Source organism: Rhamphochromis sp. 'chilingali' (genome assembly GCF_963969265.1).
Source record: "Rhamphochromis sp. 'chilingali' genome assembly, chromosome: 21".
Classification (NCBI taxonomy): Eukaryota; Metazoa; Chordata; class Actinopteri; order Cichliformes; family Cichlidae; genus Rhamphochromis; species Rhamphochromis sp. 'chilingali'.
Window position 1 is genome coordinate 20,939,612 of NC_137949.1, and position 19,714 is coordinate 20,959,325.

The following is a 19,714-nucleotide window of genomic DNA, read 5'->3' on the forward strand; positions in this document are numbered from 1 at the left end:
TCCTAACTTCTCTTGATATTTATATGTCTTTATTTGTCACACAGGCAGAGGAGAGGAGGAGAGGAGGTCATAGTGAGAGCAATGGGTTTGGAAATCATGGTAACCATGGTAACCTCCCTGACCTGGTGCAACAGAGCAACTCCCCGTCAGCGACACCCACCACAGCCCTGCAGGAGCTCAGCGACATGGCTGAGGTGAGACACGTGCACAAATTGCACACTTTAACAATGATTCCTGTGTGTTTATGTCACACTAGGTAGACTGTTGTTGGACTTACTGATTGTTTTGTGTCTTACAGTTTGGTGTTGGTGGGTCCAAAGCATCATTTACTCCATTCGTTGATCCACGGGTCTATCAGACCTCCCCAAGTGATGACAATGAGAACTCAGCAGCAGGTAGTTGGATAGTGTAGAGTTTTAGTTAAATGTCAGTCAGTGAACTCCATCTTTGAAATCAGCTGTTAGTGGAAAAAGGCATTTCTTATCTGTCATCATTGTTGCCAAAATCACATATTCCCTTCTGTCTTTGTTCGTCTTTGTCTTGGCAGCCATGTTTGCCAATGAGCTGCTGAGGCAGGAGCAGGCACGACTAAATGAAGCCAGGAAGATCTCTGTGGTAAATGTCAACCCCACCAACATCAGACCCCACAGTGACACGCCAGAGATCCGCAAATACAAGAAACGCTTTAACTCCGAGATCCTTTGTGCTGCACTCTGGGGTAGGACGGTGTAGCCTTTATCTTACCCACTACAGAAAGCAAAATATTCTATTTGTGTGCTTTTGTTTGCTTTTCTCTGACTCCAACTCTTATCCGTACACGTTTAGGTGTGAATCTACTAGTGGGGACAGAAAATGGTCTCATGCTGCTCGACCGAAGTGGACAGGGAAAAGTTTATAACCTGATCACCAGAAGGCGTTTCCTACAGATGGATGTACTAGAGGGCCTCAATGTGTTGGTCACCATATCTGGTAGGTTTAATATGCATACAGTATGCACAACTCGCTCATACCTGTACCTTAAGTTACACTTTCTGTAACAGACATTAAGGTAGTAAAAGACATGTTGACAAAATCTGTTTCGTAAGTAGCTTTTTATCTCATTTTTTACAGAAAGAGGTCATTTGTTTTTGATTCTTTCATTAATTTATTTTTTGTTTTACAAAAAATTTGATTATTATCATTTTAATACTAATTTGATCGATTTCATTTTCCTGTTTGCCCCTACCTTCACAGGGAAAAAGAATAAGTTGCGTGTCTACTATTTATCCTGGCTGAGGAACAGAATATTACATAATGACCCAGAAGTAGAGAAAAAGCAGGGTTGGATTACCGTAGGAGAACTGGAAGGCTGTGTGCATTATAAAGTTGGTAAGTGTCTGTTTGTATGAATAAAAATAAAGTTTAATTTGAAGGGCCATTGTAGTTAAAGTGGTATTATCTAACCTGTTGTGAAATTTATAAACCGAAATTAAAATGGGTAATATAATTTGCTGCTGATTTTGACGAATACCTTGGAATTTTCTCAAACCCCAACTTGGTGAAGGAGCTGATGTGCAAGAGCTTTCTTGAGAATTTTAGAAATTAGTCAGTGCTTGGAAATGAATCCATTGTATCTATGGTGAGAGTTTTAAGAAGTTATGAACTACATGAAAGAGTCAATTTGATAACAGACCAAAGCAAAGGGTGCGATCTTAGCCAGAATCTTCTCAAGAAACCTGGCAGGAATCATATCAGATGGCCAAGAAAAGGTGTGCATAGGAGATATTTGGGAGATCTGCCATGCAAATAGCTGGGACAAGGATTAAGCAATACTTAGAAGGTAAAATCTAACAACATAAGTCTCTTAAGAAATCCCAACCAGCAAATGCTGTGGGAGCACGAACCTAAATAAAGAGTTCCTTGATACTAAATAAATAAAACTGAGTGTTCATTATATACACTGGGCCAATGTAAGGCCACTTCTAATTTCTTGTTGTCTTAAATGTGTCTTTGTCATGTTTGCAGTCAAATATGAGAGGATCAAGTTCCTGGTGATTGCTCTGAAAAATTCCGTGGAAATCTATGCCTGGGCTCCAAAACCCTACCACAAGTTCATGGCCTTTAAGGTAAAGAAGTAAAAACTGAAATGACATCAGTGCTCAAAAACATACTGGACACACGCATAAGTAGAATGCATGTCTACTGCGTGCACAGCATGTGTATAAATTTATATGAAGTTTATATACTATATATGACTGCTGGCCTTGTAAATTACAGTTTCATGGATTGACTTTATGATTTTATTTCTGTTTCTTTGATCGCGCCTCCCTTGACTATGTGTCATTCTCTTTCAGTCATTTACAGACCTACAGCATCGTCCCCAGCTGGTTGACCTGACGGTAGAAGAAGGTCAGAGGTTAAAGGTCATCTATGGCTCCAGCGTGGGCTTCCATGTCATTGATGTGGACTCAGGCAACCCTTACGACATATACATTCCCTCACATGTAAGTACAAGACTACTTTCTAAATATGTCTAAACATGTTTTATCAATGGGACTCTTTCTGTAACCATCCACATCTCACTCCTAAGTTTTTTCAACCGTTACCTGCTTATTGCCGCTTGAGACAACGCTGACTCATCTGTTGTTTCATGAGGATTGACTCATGTTGGTTCTGGCAATACAATTTACTTGGATGATTGAATGTCATTTTTTGTAGTTTGCTTCACTTGGTGTATAGTACTTGGATTATCTTTGTTAAGAAATCAGGTTGTTCATGTAAACTGCTTGCTTTTATCACAGAGCATAAAGAAGGAACACCTACTTCCAAATGTGACTTTAGAATTGCTATCAAAAATCAGCTTGTTCATTTTAACCACTCCACTCTTTGAAGGTTGGGAGACAGTCACTAATTTTCCTCTTGTATGCTTGAGTGAAAAATTAAATCTGGTTCTTGCATGCAGATTAGTTTGTTCCATAGTGGATGCAAATCTCAGGCTTTAATGCAAATCCAGGTCAAAGACAGTTCAGCCCAAATCTTAACTTCTTGGCAATATTTTAGTAGACATGATGAACCACAGATGAGACATGTTATTCTTGAGCTGTTGTACCGTGCAGTAATGCATACTGTACATGGGGATAAATACCCGAATATTCTTAATCACTGGCATGTTTTGCTGTTTCAACCTTTCACCCATGCTTCTTTTTTCTCTCCTTCCCTGACAACTTCCTCCTCCAGTGTGCCAAACAGATGAAGGTGACATCCTGCTATCCACCTTTTAGATTAGATCAATAGTTCTTTAGTAAAACCCCTGTAGTGGATACACAGCAGCTACATGTGCCTATATGCAGTTCACTAGTGTAGATATTAGATAACCAGAAACTGGTGAACAAATTTGTCTTACCCACAGCAGACAGCACAAGGCTCTCGAAACATGTACTTACTTCCAACAAGAACAAAAACACACAATTTAAACTTAAAAAATAAAAAAGCTGACATGCAAGAAAATAATTTGTATTACAGTCAAACAGCGTTTCCATTGACTGTATTGCAGTCAGGTTTTGGGCATACCTGATGGTATGCACTTGACTTTCACAGATCAGTACCACCACAATTTGATAGCTTGTGTACAGTAATTGAATTCATTAATACATGAAAGCTAGTTTGTGTTTTGAGTGCCTTTGTAAATGTATGTGCATATTCCTGTGGGGGTAAGATGAGTTTTTTCACTGCTTGCCTTTCTCCTGAATTGTTGTCTTAGAGTTCATCTGGCTGCCACAAACTGCTTTCAGGTAACTACCATGAAATAGCATGCTGACACAAGTAACAACACTTACTGTATTCTGAGGCACCACAAATGGAAAGTATACAGGTTCAAGCAACCCAAAGACTTTCATGGTCTGAGGCTCCAGATACTTGAGCAGGTTGTTTGAGGATTATAGAATATAGTCCAACCCGCCCCCCCCCCCCCCCCCCCCCCCCAAAAAAAAAAAAAAATAAATAAAATAAAATAAAAAAATGAACCCACGCCAGTCCACAGCTTAAATTCTAGTGATGAAAGCTCTATAATATTTTAATCTAATGTAGATTATGATTAAAGTTGACAGATTTGATTAAACCCTCTGAAATGCTTGCGTGTGTTTATCTGTATTAGATCCAGAGCCAGGTGACACCCCATGCCATCGTGGTGCTGCCAAAGACTGATGGAATGGAGATGCTGCTGTGTTACGAGGACGAGGGTGTCTATGTCAATACCTATGGTCGAATCACCAAGGACGTGGTGCTACAGTGGGGAGAGATGCCTACCTCTGTTGGTAAGCCCCACCTACATATGGATTTATTAATGCTTTTGATTAAAATAGATTTCTGTTAAAATTGATGTAATTATAGAGTAATTCAGTCCAGACCTTAAAGCAGCACAGAGAAATAGCCAGATCAAAGATCTAAATTAAATTAGCAAAATATGAAATAAAGAAATATTAATATGCATTTCAGCTCCTACATGTGTGTGCATGCGTGTGTGTTGTGATATGAGGTCTCTCAGAACTGTGCTAAAAACATAAAAACTCATTAGTACAACCATGAAAGAGGCTGTCAAAAATGAGGAATCATAAATAGGAACCACTAGCTCTTATAGTGAAGCAGTTCACTGATATGGTTTGCGTTAAATTGTAATAGTAGGCAGGTCCACTGTAAACCAATGCAAACTTGTTCTGAGTTTTGAGTAGACCTATGCGGTTTAACATAGCTCTTAACCACCATCATCTGAACACAAAAGGTTGATATATATTTTTGCAAGCTAGTTGTTCCATCCCTATATTCCACATGATGCTCCTTCCCACTTGGAGAATTGATGTCAAGGCCCATTGAAACTGTTGTGACAGTATGTGGTGTCCCAGAACCCTAATAAGACACTTAATGTTGCTTGCTGTGTTTGCCATGCATCTGTATGTTTGAGAACTCCAGAAAAGACTCTAAAAATACTGTTTCTTTCTTGTGTTGTAGAAAGTATTATCATGGGGTGGCTAGTAGTGTTACATTAGTACAATAATGCTAGTTCTACCTGGATTATTAAAATCTGTCCCGTGAGCTCAACTGGCAAGGTTTAAGAACTGCCATGTTGGCGAGGAATTGTTCATGAAATATATTTTATTTCAGTTGAACTGCTCAATAGTCGCCTCTGACCTCTTACTTCTGTGCAGTGTGGAAAAAGTACAAAGAATAGGTCAGCACATGTAAAACATTGCATCACTGCATAACTTGCTAGTTAAGTTTTCAAGAAAAGAAAATATGCGAGTAATAAAGTTATAAAGTCTTTCTACACTGTGGTCTGTTGAGTTTTTATATATACAAGGAAATGAACTGTATGTAAATCTGATTATACACTGTTTTACATATTTTTTTAATGTTTTTCTATTTTTCAGCCTATATTCATTCTAATCAGATTATGGGCTGGGGTGAGAAAGCCATAGAGATTCGTTCTGTAGAAACGGGTCACCTGGATGGAGTTTTTATGCACAAGAGAGCCCAGAGACTAAAATTCCTGTGTGAGCGGAATGACAAGGTAATATGCTGACTTACTGCTTTGGACTAGTGTGGCACTAGTCACATACTGTAAAATTACCTAACATTGCTTGCTCTAGTTTTGACCTATCTCGAGTGTTTTGCGGTTGCAGTGCTTTTCTGTATGGATAGAGCAGAGCCCACATTTGCATATGGAAGCTTTTAAAACATGAATTCTAAGAACTAAGTTTATTATACGGTGCACCCGAAACATAACCAAACAACAAAGTTTGAATGAACTGCCACGCATAATTTTAGCGTTTTGGGAATAATACTGCTGTATTTCAAGAGTGGGACCATATCTCATACACTCCCCTTTCAGTCCCATGGTTTATATATGCCTCCCTGCACTCCAGGCAGTTTATTATCTCCTTCTCCTTTCTAATTTCCCACACTTCTCATTAGTACTGTGGATCTGCTCAGCCCAGGAGCTGCTGCCAGTCCTCATTAATGCCTTCTTCAGGCTATATGGATATATGCTTATCTTTCAATAAATGTCGCCTAGCCTAACTCCGGATGTGGTCCCTTCTAGTGAAAAAGAGTTTTAGATGCAGGTTGGACATACCTATACATATGTCACAGTTTGTAGGTGGTGATGTCTCGAGTACACTTAACATATTATTTGATAAAAGTAAATTCAATTGCATCATTGCTAATAATAATTGTGCTTTTTGAGAACACATGCTTTTCATGTTTTTTTTATCCAGGTATTCTTTGCATCCGTGCGCTCAGGAGGTAGCAGCCAAGTTTTCTTCATGACGCTCAACAGAAACTCTATGATGAACTGGTGATGTCTCCCCTTACTCACTCTGCCTCACTCTCCCACTGGTGGCAGCCGACCTTGACCCACCACACATCTCACAAGTGAACCCGACTCACCGAGATGCCACAAATGAACTGTTGCAACACTGGAGAGGCTAACAAAGTGTAGAGAGAGAGAAAAAGAAGTTATTTTAGTGGAAAAAAAAAAATTCTAAATAAAGACAGAAGTTATTCTAGATTAAACCGGGTCATTCAGAAGCCATCCAGCTGACTGGCAAACTGGTGCCACCGACTTTCCAAACAATCTCTTCTTCCCTGTTTCTCTGCAACTCTTCTTTTTATGTAGCTCAATTTTTCTCTTTATTCCCTCAAAACTGACCAGTGCATCCAAGTGTTTGACAAATGTAGAAATACACTTTTGACCTTTCTTAACCCCCCTCCCTTCACTCCTGTCCATCTTGGTAGCTCAAACTCATTTTCAGTCCTTTGAGACCCATATTCATCAATTTCTTTACTTCCTACCCACTGTGTGTGGAATACTACTACACCTCAGAGATTGGAGAAGCAATATATGAATACAATTTAATCTAAATTTAAATATACTTCTAATAGAACAGTGCAGGGAGTGCAGCTGAGAGATGACAAATCCTCTTTGAATGTCAGCGATGAAAGCAGACAGCCTGATTGATTTTCTTTCTCCTTTGACACTCCCTTCCTCCTCCACTTCCTCCCCTCACTATCTTTTGGTTTCTGAGAAAACCGAGTTGTGATTTAACGTTCGATCGCATGCCACCGATAGAGATGCGGTGAGACATTCTGCCGTCAGGTGGGTCTTAACAGTATGCAAAGATGATATCTGTGTCCCTTTAAAATGAAAATCACTGGTCCATCCTGTCCTCTTCCCTTCTTTGTTTTCCTTTCATTCCTCACCTCACCCCTTTCCGCCAACATCGTGATGATGATCTCTTCACTTTTACGTCTTTAAACTCTGAAGGTGCTGCATCAGATATACTGTAATATTAAACGAGCAATGGGAGTGGGTTTTTTTTTTTTGGTTTATTTCTGTTCTTTTATTTTTCTGTGGGACAGTTTTGAGTCAGACAGTCTTTGAAGTTTGATGAAATGTACAGCACATCTGTGTCTCTGAAATCAGGAGTGTATTTTAGTGTGTACGTATGCGTGCGTGTGAATTTGTGTATCTCAATCAAAGTTGGACATTGAAATCAATGTCCGGCGAGAATAAAGTAATTCATGTCTTTGTGTGTAAACTTACCTTAATCTGATCAAAGCAACACTGAGTGTGTTTACATGCAGATTTATAATTTTATCTTCGTAGTATGAAGTTTATGAGTTGGTGTCTGAACACCATACGTTTAAAATAGGCAATATTAATGGCTGATTTTGGGGTGGGAGGGGGGTGTTTTGTGTGTTTCCATGAACACAGTAGTGTCTTGGCTGTTCACTCTTACAGCCGCTTAGCTGCAGAAATATGACAATGCATATAAAGAGCTCATAGCCTCAACAGGATATGAGCTACTATCCCAAATACTGTGTGCATGTGAAAGCACTCGTTGTTAACAACTGTGGGGTCGTCTTGAATCATGCTCCTCCTTGGTTGGTTCTTCTGATTTTTGGCTCCTAACTGTTTGTACAGTGCCTAGCATGATGTAAGCAAAACTTAATCAGAGGCCAAAAGATTACTGCTTTTTTTTTTGGCCGATATGGTTACATTACAGGTTTGTTTTTGGTTGTTCTTTTTTTAATCTCTGTGAAGGTTATTATCTAACGTAACTGACTGGCGATGTTATTTTTCTCCACTTATGGAGATGTACATTAACAAATTTAAGAGTTTGATTATTCTTTGAAAGGAGCAACTAATTATGACGAAACTTTGCCATATATGTCCAAATACTTTGCACAGCTCAATCATCAAAATTATGAAATCGATTTTACTTGTCAAAATTGAGGCGATTTTGGCTTTACATTAAAACCGTCATCATCCCACCACCTGGAGACAAGCTTCGGGAAGCTCATGTAGAACTCAGTTACTGTAACTATGAAAATATGAAGACTTTGCATGAGCAGTAAATTAAAACCACTAAAGACCTAAAAATCACACCTTTAACAGAAATGCAACCAGCTGGCACACCTGCCACATATAATAGTCCTGGTGATGGTTTAAATTTAAAGTCAGAGCTTAAAAAGATGGACTCCTGTTTTGTAATAACTTTGCTCTTAGATTTCTCAGTAAATTGGTTCTCTGGTTCACAAAAAATGGACATGTTTCTCAAAGTAATGATCCTCTGATTGAAGTTCTTATTTTCTGTTAAATTGTTGAATGTTTTCTGTTGTATTTTCAAGGATTTTTTACACATCCATATACAGTAGTAGCTGTTACTGTGCACCTGTAACTTAGGGTTACCGATCTCTGTTAGGGGGAGCAGGCTCTAACATTATAGCAATAAAGAGCTTAGCTGCAGAAACCACTGTCTTCCGTGTGTGTGTGTGTGTGTATGTGTGCACACATGCATTTCTGTGTCTGATTAATGATCATGTGGGAATGGGGCATTATTGAGGTGTTTGTTAATCATTTAATTCGCTCCCCTCATTGGAAAATGCTGACTGTCATTACACTGAGGTTTCTCCTTTCAAAGACGAAACCACTTTATTCTTTATTCAATTTAATTCTTGTTTTCTTTATTTTAAAAGAGCATTACTAATGTCCTGTTTTGGGATTTATTTGTTTTGTAAAAGAGATGCTGTAAGAGAGAAATAAATGAAACTAGCATTACTCTTCTCGAGTTGTGTGCTTTCTAAACATGTTTATGAGAGAGTCAGTTGTTTTTTGCAAGTTTGCACATTCGTATCACGTCTGATCCTCAGACTTTGTCCAGTCCAGCACTCAAGTATATCATTAACAGCAAATGTGTGTGTGTGTGTGTGTGTGTGTGTGTGTGTGTGTGTGTGTGTGTGTGTGTGTGTGTGTGTGTGTGTGTGTGTGTGTGTGTGTGTGTAAGAGTGAGAGGAAGAGAAAGATAATGTCATTGCTCCTATCAAGAAAAGCATTTTTTAGCAACAATATGCTAACTTTGGATTCCATATTTAATTGCAATATAAACGTCATGTTTCATAATAATCAAGTGGAAGCACCACACAGAAGATCTTTAGATCAGAACTTTTCAACGTAAATTCTTCGTTGTCTCATTATACTTGCCATAAATATGATATACTATAGTAGTATGTAGGTTTGTGCATTGAAATCAGGAATATTATTGCTTCATTTATTTGTAAAAGGTCTTCCTGGGATGTGTGTGCATCTATGTGCATGTGCCATGTGTGTGTTTTGTCTTTAGTCAGTGGACACAGTGTAATCAGGCATGCTGCTTGATCATTGCTAAACTCCTGACACTTTGGACCCAGCATGAAGACGGGAAAGGTAAGCGTATTTGGACATGTACATTCTTTACATTCTTTGCGCTTTATAAATGGCTACATATCTATCTCCTTTTACTGGTTCATGGAAAGCAGTGTTTGAAAGCAGGTGTCGTTGGCGTAAAGATGCTTAAAGCTTAGAGACTGTTAAACGAGAGGACACTGGCTTTTAATCATCAGGGCGTCCTGCTTGCATTATTACCTTGCTTAAGACACTCTCGTGATTAAAATTATGTGTCTGCTTCAAAGAGACCTTAAACTTGTTTAATTACTTTTGTGTGAAAGCATTTATTTACAGAAATGGTGAATAAAGGAGTAACTCTTTGAGCCACCCCTCATTTCTTTACATTTTGCCTCTTTTGTGTGCCTTTCTCTTTTTTTGTATGTCCTCCTCTTGTCTGTATATATTTCTGCTGTTTGGTGTTTATTCCTGCTGCCTGGATACCTCAGGAGCTAGACCTTCTTCAATTTTATTCTTCTTCTTCAGGAATACATGACAGTATTCATGTTTTTATTTATTTTGTTATTCACTGTACATGTGGGTGTAGCATTTTCACTCATCCAAGTGACTTCTTCAGTCTCAGCTGACTGCAAGTTTCCAACCCTTGTACATTTGCATAAAGATTGAAACTAGCACCGATAATGTACAATGGGTCATAAAGTCAGTTATCAATGATCAGTATTATATAAATTGTAATGGGATCAAAGGGTATCAATATCTGTCTGTCATTTTAAAGAAGAAGGACTCCACTGCTGCATTCATCCCAGACTGGAGGTTATCTGAAATTTGGAGATGTCCTGCCTACTAGAGAGAGCCATTTGGGTGTCATGGAGCAATGTAGCAGTAACAGCCTAAGCAGGTAGAGCGAATAATGCTCTACCTGTTGATCTGACTGTCTAACGCTCAGCTGGAAAATGTACTTGAAAAAAAAATGTTACCTTTCCTCCCCCAAAAGGTAGGAAAGCAGCAATTGTTTACTCCTCCTGTCCCATGCCAGCATGCCCTGAGCTTATCATTAGGCAAATGTTTGCGCTATAACTGTCTGTACTGTGTTCAGCTTCTGTTGTTTTTAGTTGCTTCTGTTCCCGTAGAGGGGGTCAGATTTCATGGACTCTGGATATTAGCTCTGCTTTTTCCAGATTAGTTGGTTCTCTTACTGTTTTGTGTAGTATATAATGAGAATATTAAAAGGATATTTCAAAGTCATATGGGATGCAGGTTTTTGGGGCCCTCTTCTTTGGAACCAGCTCCCAGTTTGTTTATGGGAGACAGATATTTACTTGTAAGATTAGGCATAAAATTTTCTTTTTTGATAAAAGATATAGATTAGGTGACCATGAATACTCCCTTAGTTATGCTGCAAAAAGCCTGAGCTGCTGGGGCCTGAATGTTTCTCATTCGCTCCCCTTTTTTAATCACTGGGTGTTCAAACACCACTCTGTCTGAGATTAGTAATTATTATTCTCTGGGTCTCTTTCACAATGTGTCTTTTGTGCTGTCTTCCTCCCCTCACCCTTGGCCAGTCATGGCAGATGACTGCCCCTTCCTAAGCCTGGTTCTGCCAGAGTTTTCTTCCTTTTAAATTTGAATTTTCCATTCCCACTGTTGCCATCTTTTTCACAGGAGGTCATTTGTTTTTGAGATTTTCTCTGCTAATGTACACTCTTTACCTTACAATGCAAAGGGCCTTGAAGTGCCTGCTGTTGTGTTGTGGTGCTATATACATCAATCTGAATTGAACTTGAACTTGAACATTCAGGAAGTTACATCCAGCTTGTGTTAGAGCAGTTTGGAGCTGAATGTGAAGTGACTGGCAGGAAATGGGAATTAGCACCTCCAAGTGCAAAGCCATGGCTCTCGGTTAATGGTAGACTGCCCACTTTGGGTCAGAGATGAGTTCCTGCCCCAAATTGAGTAGTTTAAAGATCTCTGAGTCTTGTTCACAAGTGAGGGGAGAATGGAGCAGGAGTTCGACAGAGAGCTGAGTTAAAGGAGCTGAGCTTAAAAGCAAATCTCAAGCTTTATAGGTTGATCTAGGGTCCTACTCCCACCTGTGGCCATGAGCTGTGGCCAGTGACCAACAAAATAAAATTGTGGATACAAGCAGCAGGAATGAGTTTTCTCTTCTCTGAAGGGTGTCTTTGCTTAGCCTTAGCCATAGGGTGTCGAGCTTGGTCATGTGGGAGAGGCTCAGAGTAGAGTTGCTATTCCTCTTCACTGAAAGGCGGCTGCTGAGGTGGCATTGGCATCAGACCAGGATGCCTCCCAAATGCCTCTTTTTTGGGTATGACCTACAAGCTCAGGACATGCTGGAGAGATTATATATTTTGGCTGACTGAGATTGCAGTGAATCTCTGTAAAGACTGCTATGTAACCAATGTAAGTGGCCAGTGCTCTCACTGGCATTCATGCTTATCTGTATATTAATTGACCTGTGGTTGTGTCTTGGTGCCAGCCACAATAAAAAAATATATAAAAGGGTGGGGCATTTTCCCTCCTGGGTCCCCACTTGTCCCCCACCCCCTTCTTCTTGAATCCATTCCAGTAGTTTCTACAATCTCCTTCAGCAATTTCCTGACATCAGGGAATTTATATCTTGATAGTTACTCCTGTTGAGATGCTACGTAATAGGCTAATCACAGTAGTTGTCAGTGTGACATGTAATTACATTTCCGGGGAGGTCCACCACAGCTTATGACATGGGTTATATAAGGGTGGTCATACCAAATATTCACTTTCAAGTTTATTGGAGTTGTATAAACTTTATTTTTGCTTTATAGATTGTATTTCCATGTATATTTGCATGTTTCAATAACTGGCTGTTATTGGGTTAGCCATAGTGTTGTATAAAGAACTGAGAGGTGGCTCCAGACCTTCGCACAGCACTGTATTTTTATTTCTACTGTGAAATAACACTGAGTTTATTATAAATAAAGCAGCTTGTGTTTGTTCGTCTATTAATTTCTGTGGACTCATCATTACTGTTCACTTCTGCAGCAGCTAACAGGCACTCTAGCTCTGGCTGTGTTCACAGCCACTCTGGGATCCCTACAGTTTGGATACAGTCTTGGAGTCATCAACGCACCCCAAAAGGTAGACTACTTCACCCTTACTAAGCTACCCAATTGTCCCTGCCAGCCAGGGTGAACAAGAGGGATGTAAAATTCTGTAGCAATTTGGTGCTTTTTGATTACATTGTTAGGTAAGGTAAGGTTTCTATTTAGCACTAGACTGGATGACTGGGAAGTAGAGATTGACTGATATAGGATTTTTAAATAATGAAATGACAGTGAAGTTTGAAAATAATCTTATTGTCCATTGTTGCAAGTTTACATTCTGTCCAATTTAGTCATGGACTGTAAGAGATGATAAAAATGACCTTCTGATTACTATAGCACACATATACACACTTGGGAAGATCCTCTACACGCTCAGTACATTTAACTTTCAGTGTAGTGTTAGTGCTTGAGTGGGCGTATTTGAAACCGAATAATAATCTTTTCCTAAATCTAACTGAATAGTTTTAGCAGGTAAAACATCACCGAATAGTGAACCAGAATCTGCCAGGTTCCACTACCACCTCACTACAGAAGATTTGAAATTTAAAAACTTTTATATATATCAGTATATCATCAATATTGCAACTTTGTAATGAACATCAAAAAGTTAAGAAAATGATTAAATGAATGAAGAAAAAATTAACTAATGTACTGTCTGTGCTTTGATGAAACTTCTTTGTACACTGTTATGAAATGTGGTGAAAAAACAAAATCTGTCTATACATTTGTATAAACTGTGTATACTGAGGGATGTTCATGGTGGATTTTCTCCCTATAGGACTTCACGTTTGGATGCAACATATTTGTATTTATTTGTGCAAGCAAATTTTGAGTCAAGTCTATCTCTATGTTTGCAGCCTTCCTCGTACTGTTTCATAACATGTCTGTGTCTGTATTGTAGATCATTGAAAAGAGTTATGGCCAGTCCCTGGGTGTGTGGACAGAAAGGGCTGCTGGTTCATCAGAAAACATCACAGAAGAAGACCCAGGTCACCACCCTTCTGTGATCATGTATTGGTCATTGTCAGTGGCAATCTTCTCCATCGGTGGCATGGTATCCTCCTTCTTGGTTGGATTTGTGGGTGATCTGAAAGGGAGGTAAGAAAAGAAAAATGAATTAAAATGGCACAAGTGAAACAAATTTGGTTAAAAAACTAAAAGCTAGAGTATGGAAAATGATTAGACTAACGACAGGAGTGATGTAGCAAGTTTAGGGAGGAACATTTTTTGTATTAAACTGTCAGTTTACTTTCTCTTGTTTTGCAGGGTAAAAGGGATGTTAATGGTCAATGTTCTGGCTGTAGCAGCTGGACTGCTGATGGGTCTTTGTAAGATGTGGAAGCCACACATCATGGTCATCTCAGGCCGCGCTGTTATGGGTTTCTATTGTGGTACATTAACGAACATCTTACAGTCTTCAATCAACACTCACATAATGAAATCACAGTGTTTAAGGGTTTTATGGAAACACTGCGCTGGGATTTCTAAATGAACAAGAGTTCCTAAATTGCACATGGACATTAAACAACAGTCTTGTTATACTGTCGTATCTGTAACTGCAAATGTATTAATTTAAATGGTTTCACTTATAATGCATATTTAAGGTCTGGCATCTGGGCTAGTCCCTATGTACATTGGGGAGATTGCACCAAAAGCTTACAGAGGGGCTCTGGGAGCATTACACCAGCTCGCTGTTGTCATTGGCATTCTAATCAGCCAGGTGAGCTACAGTCATCCACGCACATGTACATGCACATCATCTTTGCTCAAGAGCACATGGAGGATATAATCTGAAATGTATATGTTGATGCAGGTAATAGGTTTGGATTTTGCGCTTGGTAATGATAAAATGTGGCCCCTGTTGCTTGGGCTGTCTGGAGCTCCAGCAATATTACAATCCCTTCTGCTGCCTCTTTGTCCTGAGAGTCCACGATACCTTTACATCCTATTGGGCAAGGAGCAAGAGGCTCGACAAAGTAAGTACAGAAACTTACTCCTCATCGTGGAACTTTCAAATGTATATTTTGGCAGTACGCTTGGGTAAATTATTGCACATGAGAGGTATTAGACACACTGTTGGCAGCTGGTTTGTTTAGCTTAGAACAAAGAGTAAAAATAGAGGATAACAAAAACAAAAAGACCAAAAAACAGGACACCGGGGAAGTGTTTTTATTATTTTTGGAGACCTTGATAGGCACTCCTGGCAACTCCTGGCAATATGGCGAATAACTGAATTTCCAAGATTCCTAAATAGCTTTTACTTTTCTCTGGCAATACTTTTTGGCACATTTACTGATTCTTTTATAGTGCTTTTCTGCTCTCCAGGAACACTCAAACAATTAACGCCAGCATTTTGCCTCCCATATTAAAGCCATTTTTAAAAGCATGTTTTTAACTGTACAGGACATTTTAAATTATAGTCCTACAACAGTTATTTAAGTAAGGAATTGGAAAATTTTATGATTTGTTTCAGGTCTGTGTCGTCTAAAGGGGCCGTATGATCCAACTATGGATCTGGAAGAGATGAGAAGGGAAAAAGAAGAGGCAAACAAAGAGGCCAGAGTCTCTATCTTTTCTTTGGTAGGTGTCTGTGCAGTTTTATTGTTTATACACCGTTTACCATTCATTTTCACAAAATGTCAATATTTCAGCAGCACCTCAAAAGAAAAGTTCAGGTTTTATGGCTTTAAAACAGTTATTTTTGTATTTCAAATAGCCTGAGCCACTAGAAATAATATTGCAACCAGAATATTTCTGAGTGTATAATACAGCATTCTGGTATTTCCACTGAATTCCCCAAAGATAGGGAGAAAAAAAACACCATTCACACAAATTTATCAAAAAAAAAAAGTTGTTTTTTTTTAAAACAATATTTCACTTTTGTCTGTTCTCTCCCAGATCTGCTCTTCTGTATACAGAAAACAGCTGGTTGTTGCCCTCATGATGCACCTCTCCCAGCAGTTGTCTGGCATCAATGCTGTGAGTGGAAAAAGCAGTTTTAACTCTGTCTGAGTTAATTGACTACAGACCTGTGACTTTTCCTGAGTATGCAACCACTCAGAGTGTCAAGAAAACCTTTGCTTGTTTTCTCTTTAAGATCTTTTACTACTCTACGGCTATCTTCTCTCGAGCTGGTGTCAGTCATCCAGTTTATGCCACTATAGGAGTCGGGGTCATCAACATGATCTTCACTATGGTGTCTGTGAGTAGCAATATGAATACAAAACACACATAAACTTGCAAAAAATGTAAAACAGGAACCATGTACTGGCATAGTATTGTTTCTTCAATCTACACACTGTTACATACATGTAAACACACACACACACACACACACACACACACACACACACACACACACACACACACACACACACACACACACACACACACACACACATTTATATGTATATATGTGTTCCAGGTGGCACTGGTGGACAGGGCTGGCAGACGCACCCTAACTCTGGTTGGTCTTGGGGGAATGTGTTGCTGTGCTGTTGCCATGACAGTGGGCCTCAAATTGCAGGTTTGTCACTTCAGATTCACACCTTCAGTCTTTTTGCAATGCTTTGATCATATTATGTAGTGCAGAAAAGTTACATCACTGTTGATATCTTGATCAACTTGTTTATCAGTCTGTATTTTAAAAGTAAAGCAAACAAAAAGACTGTATAAAACAGGCAATTGCATAATTACATTTAAAGATAATTATAGAATATTATTATGTGTTAAGTTCAGATGTCATTTTGAGTCGGGAATAAAGCCAGAAAAAATAGCTGGAAGGTTGGGTTCTACAGAGAGAGCTCCTACATTTCTTGTGCATACTCAGTGAGACACGCCTATGAACAGAAAGTAACAAAAAGTGCTCAAAGCGCATTTTTTCCTTTTTAATGTCCATAAATTTGAATAAAAATGTTTTTCTTGATTGATGTGCTCTTTCCTCCAGAATGAATATTCGTGGATGAGCTACGTCAGCATGTCAGCTATCTTCCTCTTTGTAAGTTTCTTTGAGATTGGGCCTGGTCCCATTCCGTGGTTCATAGTGGCTGAACTGTTCAGCCAGGGACCTCGACCTGCTGCTATTGCTCTAGCTGGCTGCTGTAACTGGACCTGCAACTTCATCATAGGCATGACCTTTCAGTATATACAGGTGAGGGGGAAAAGACACACATAGGCAATGTAAACTTGTGCTTCTCGTGAACCCAAATAGGTTGACATATCTCAGCTTCACTAATAATTCCTGATTTGTGTTTTTAATATTTCTCATCAGGATTGGTTGGGTTCTTACGTGTTCATCCTGTTTGCCGTGCTGCTTCTTGGCTTCGTACTATTTATTTATTTTCGGGTGCCGGAAACCAAGGGCAAATCCTTTGAAGAGATTGCTGCTATCTTCCACAAGGGACGTTGGATCCCTACAGATAATAGTGAACTGCAAGAGCTTAAATCATCCACAAATGCCTAAAACAAAAGCTGTTTGCTTTTGAAGTCTTATTCTATGATATACAAGTGTATATTCGATATTATTTCCTAGATGCTCGTTTATCACACACTTATCAATTTAGCGTTATAACGACCACCTGATTTGTTAAAGAGAAATTTTTTAAGGCTTGTGAACTACACAAAAACCAACGCTGAAATGTTGGAAAGTGTCATGTTTCCGTTATGCATGGAGAAAGGTTTACATTTTATCAAAATATGAGGGAAACTTTCAGAGAAGCTACAATCATTTTACACTGACAACAAATAACATGACATGACTGACTACAGAAAATTACAACCCAACTCTGCAGTTCACCTCAGCTCTACGAAACTTAGTTTATATGTGTAGCATCGTTAGTTTCCAGGATACTTACTACTGTTTTGGTTCTCTTTTATCATCCTCATAATGATATTTACAGCCACTGCACATTATTATTTTTAAGTATATAAACTAAATGTAAACTACCTACTCAAGACCAAAACTGAATAGAGACTGGCTTATGAATACTGACATATTTAGGAGCTAAAGAGCTAGATGTCGGCATATGAACAAGGGGAGAGCAAAAAATAGAGCAAAAAGGAGAATGAATATTGGATTTGAATTCATCCTTGGTTTCAAATTAATACTAATTTTGCTCTTTGTGCTAGTGTGTAAAATACTCAGCTTATCAGCTTTCATCTTCTGCCCCCAAGTGGTTATAAAAAATAGTGCTGGCTATTGGCATTAAAGCATGAAAAAACTTAAAACTTAATGAATGAGCTAATGAAACAGCACTGAAGTTATAACTTGAAACACAAGAGACAACAAACTATTAAAGTGTATGACTATGCTGTATGAATGTTTAGCTGCCATTCAGAAACTTATTATGTCTATTGTTACTGGTTGTTTAATATGTCACCTTTAATCTGCAGAATAATGTATGTATATCCATGTATGTGTCTTACACAAATGAAGTTACCCAGTGATTATATTAATAGTGAGTGCAAGCCTTTGTTTACTTTGTAAAACTGATCAGTGCTTTGAAAGCTAATCATGGTGTAGTCCCTGTTGTGATGTTAAATTACGTGAATTTGAAAGAACATTTATTTATACTCAGTTTAGATTGAAGTGACGTATTAGATGTGATTTTAAAGACTGATAAAGATTTATATTATAATTATTATTATTAATTTCTGCATCATCTTACAAAGTGCACCTGTAAAAAAAAAAAAAAAAAGAAAAACGGAAAAATGGAGGAACTTTGTGTGTTTACAGTATGTAGCAACACACAAAAAAGACCATTCACTTTGGAAATTCCATGCAAAGAGTCAAGGAGTTCAGAGAACAGATGGTTGGAGATGGGTGTTTAACTGATAATAGAAGAAATTTACTTTGCTTTCAGACACATCTGCTTACCCTGAAACACAATCTGTTTTACGCAGCCCCCAGCAACACCCAGGGAATAATTCAAGACCAATTTGCAGTTGTCAGTGTCATCACTTCACTGTATAAGCACCACTGTTGTGTTGTAAATTAAAATCATCATGGGTTAATGCACACATGGAAACACAGGATGGTGCTTTCTCTATCTATGTTTATCTTTAACCACAACAATAACAACCTTTGCCCTAGAGAAATATATATAAATTTTAATGTTCACATTACAAGTTAACAGGCCATATATGTTATGCTTTTAAGAAAATATTTTGTCTGATTTTCTTTGTACAAGAAAAAATGAAAGAAGTATTTTAAATCACAATTTTCATTTCGCTGTTTTATTACATTTCACTGATGGACAAACGGCAAATGAAGACATCATGGAAACTCTGGACTGAATTTATCTGCCTGCACTGATTAGCTCAGCAACACCAAAAGATGGATCATCATAAATTCTATCTTTGGAATAAAAAAAAACAACTTCACAACATCTAACCATGTCAAGAACACTCTCAAGGAGGTATATAATTGTCAAGGTCTACATTCAAGAGATGTCTTCATGAACAGAAATACAGAGGGTGTACAAAACACAAAACAAGAAGGCCAGATTAGACAGAAAACATCTCAAAAAGCCTGAACAGCTCTGAAAAAGCAATCTCTTATCAATCTCTTTTCCTAATCTCTCCAGTAGAGCATGCTTTTCAATTAGGGAAAAGAAAATTAAAGACAGAGATACCCATAAACAAGCAGTAAGGTGGCTGTAATAAAGGCCTATCAGAGCATTTCAAAGGAGGAAATGCAACATTTAGTGATGTCCATGCCCTCTAGACTTCATACACTGCATGCAAAGTATATTTAAAAATATTTATTTTAAAAAAGCTTATCAAATTAATTTTGAGCCTCTAGTGGACCATGCATAAAAATAGCTGTAATTTCTAAACAGTAATGCACTATTTTCATTAAACCCAGTGAATTAAACCTGAAGGTCTGAACTTCAAGCACAGCATGTCTTGACTGTTTGAT

General features: G+C 38.4%; 2 protein-coding genes across 10 annotated transcripts in view; both read left to right on the top strand.

The window, feature by feature from the left end:
* tnika (TRAF2 and NCK interacting kinase a) overlaps positions 1 to 9,085 on the top strand; it is a 55,230-nt gene extending 46,145 nt beyond the window's left edge. For 4 of the 9 annotated variants that reach the window (XM_080871569.1, XM_080871572.1, XM_080871571.1 and 1 more), the window contains 11 exons: positions 45 to 194; positions 299 to 395; positions 548 to 718; positions 826 to 969; positions 1,234 to 1,368; positions 2,005 to 2,105; positions 2,334 to 2,483; positions 3,217 to 3,234; positions 4,133 to 4,292; positions 5,403 to 5,542; positions 6,249 to 9,085. In XM_080871569.1, the coding sequence (XP_080727695.1) occupies positions 45 to 194; positions 299 to 395; positions 548 to 718; positions 826 to 969; positions 1,234 to 1,368; positions 2,005 to 2,105; positions 2,334 to 2,483; positions 3,217 to 3,234; positions 4,133 to 4,292; positions 5,403 to 5,542; positions 6,249 to 6,332 (1,350 nt within the window). In that variant the 3' untranslated portion in view covers positions 6,333 to 9,085. Of the gene's footprint in view, positions 1 to 44; positions 195 to 298; positions 396 to 547; positions 719 to 825; positions 970 to 1,233; positions 1,369 to 2,004; positions 2,106 to 2,333; positions 2,484 to 3,216; positions 3,235 to 3,739; positions 3,771 to 4,132; positions 4,293 to 5,402; positions 5,543 to 6,248 lie in introns of those variants that run through there. The other 5 variants (XM_080871570.1, XM_080871575.1, XM_080871574.1 and 2 more) reach the window with 3 other exon arrangements.
* A 583-nt stretch (positions 9,086 to 9,668) lies between these two features.
* Positions 9,669 to 18,921, top strand: slc2a2 (solute carrier family 2 member 2). The gene is made up of 12 exons (XM_080871162.1): positions 9,669 to 9,739; positions 12,734 to 12,829; positions 13,697 to 13,893; positions 14,062 to 14,186; positions 14,400 to 14,515; positions 14,609 to 14,771; positions 15,269 to 15,375; positions 15,694 to 15,774; positions 15,893 to 15,997; positions 16,220 to 16,321; positions 16,742 to 16,945; positions 17,066 to 18,921. Exons 1-12 carry the CDS (start codon positions 9,725 to 9,727, stop codon positions 17,255 to 17,257), a joined length of 1,503 nt encoding a protein of 500 aa, XP_080727288.1. The 5' UTR covers positions 9,669 to 9,724; the 3' UTR covers positions 17,258 to 18,921.
* The last annotated feature ends 793 nt before the right edge of the window (positions 18,922 to 19,714 follow it).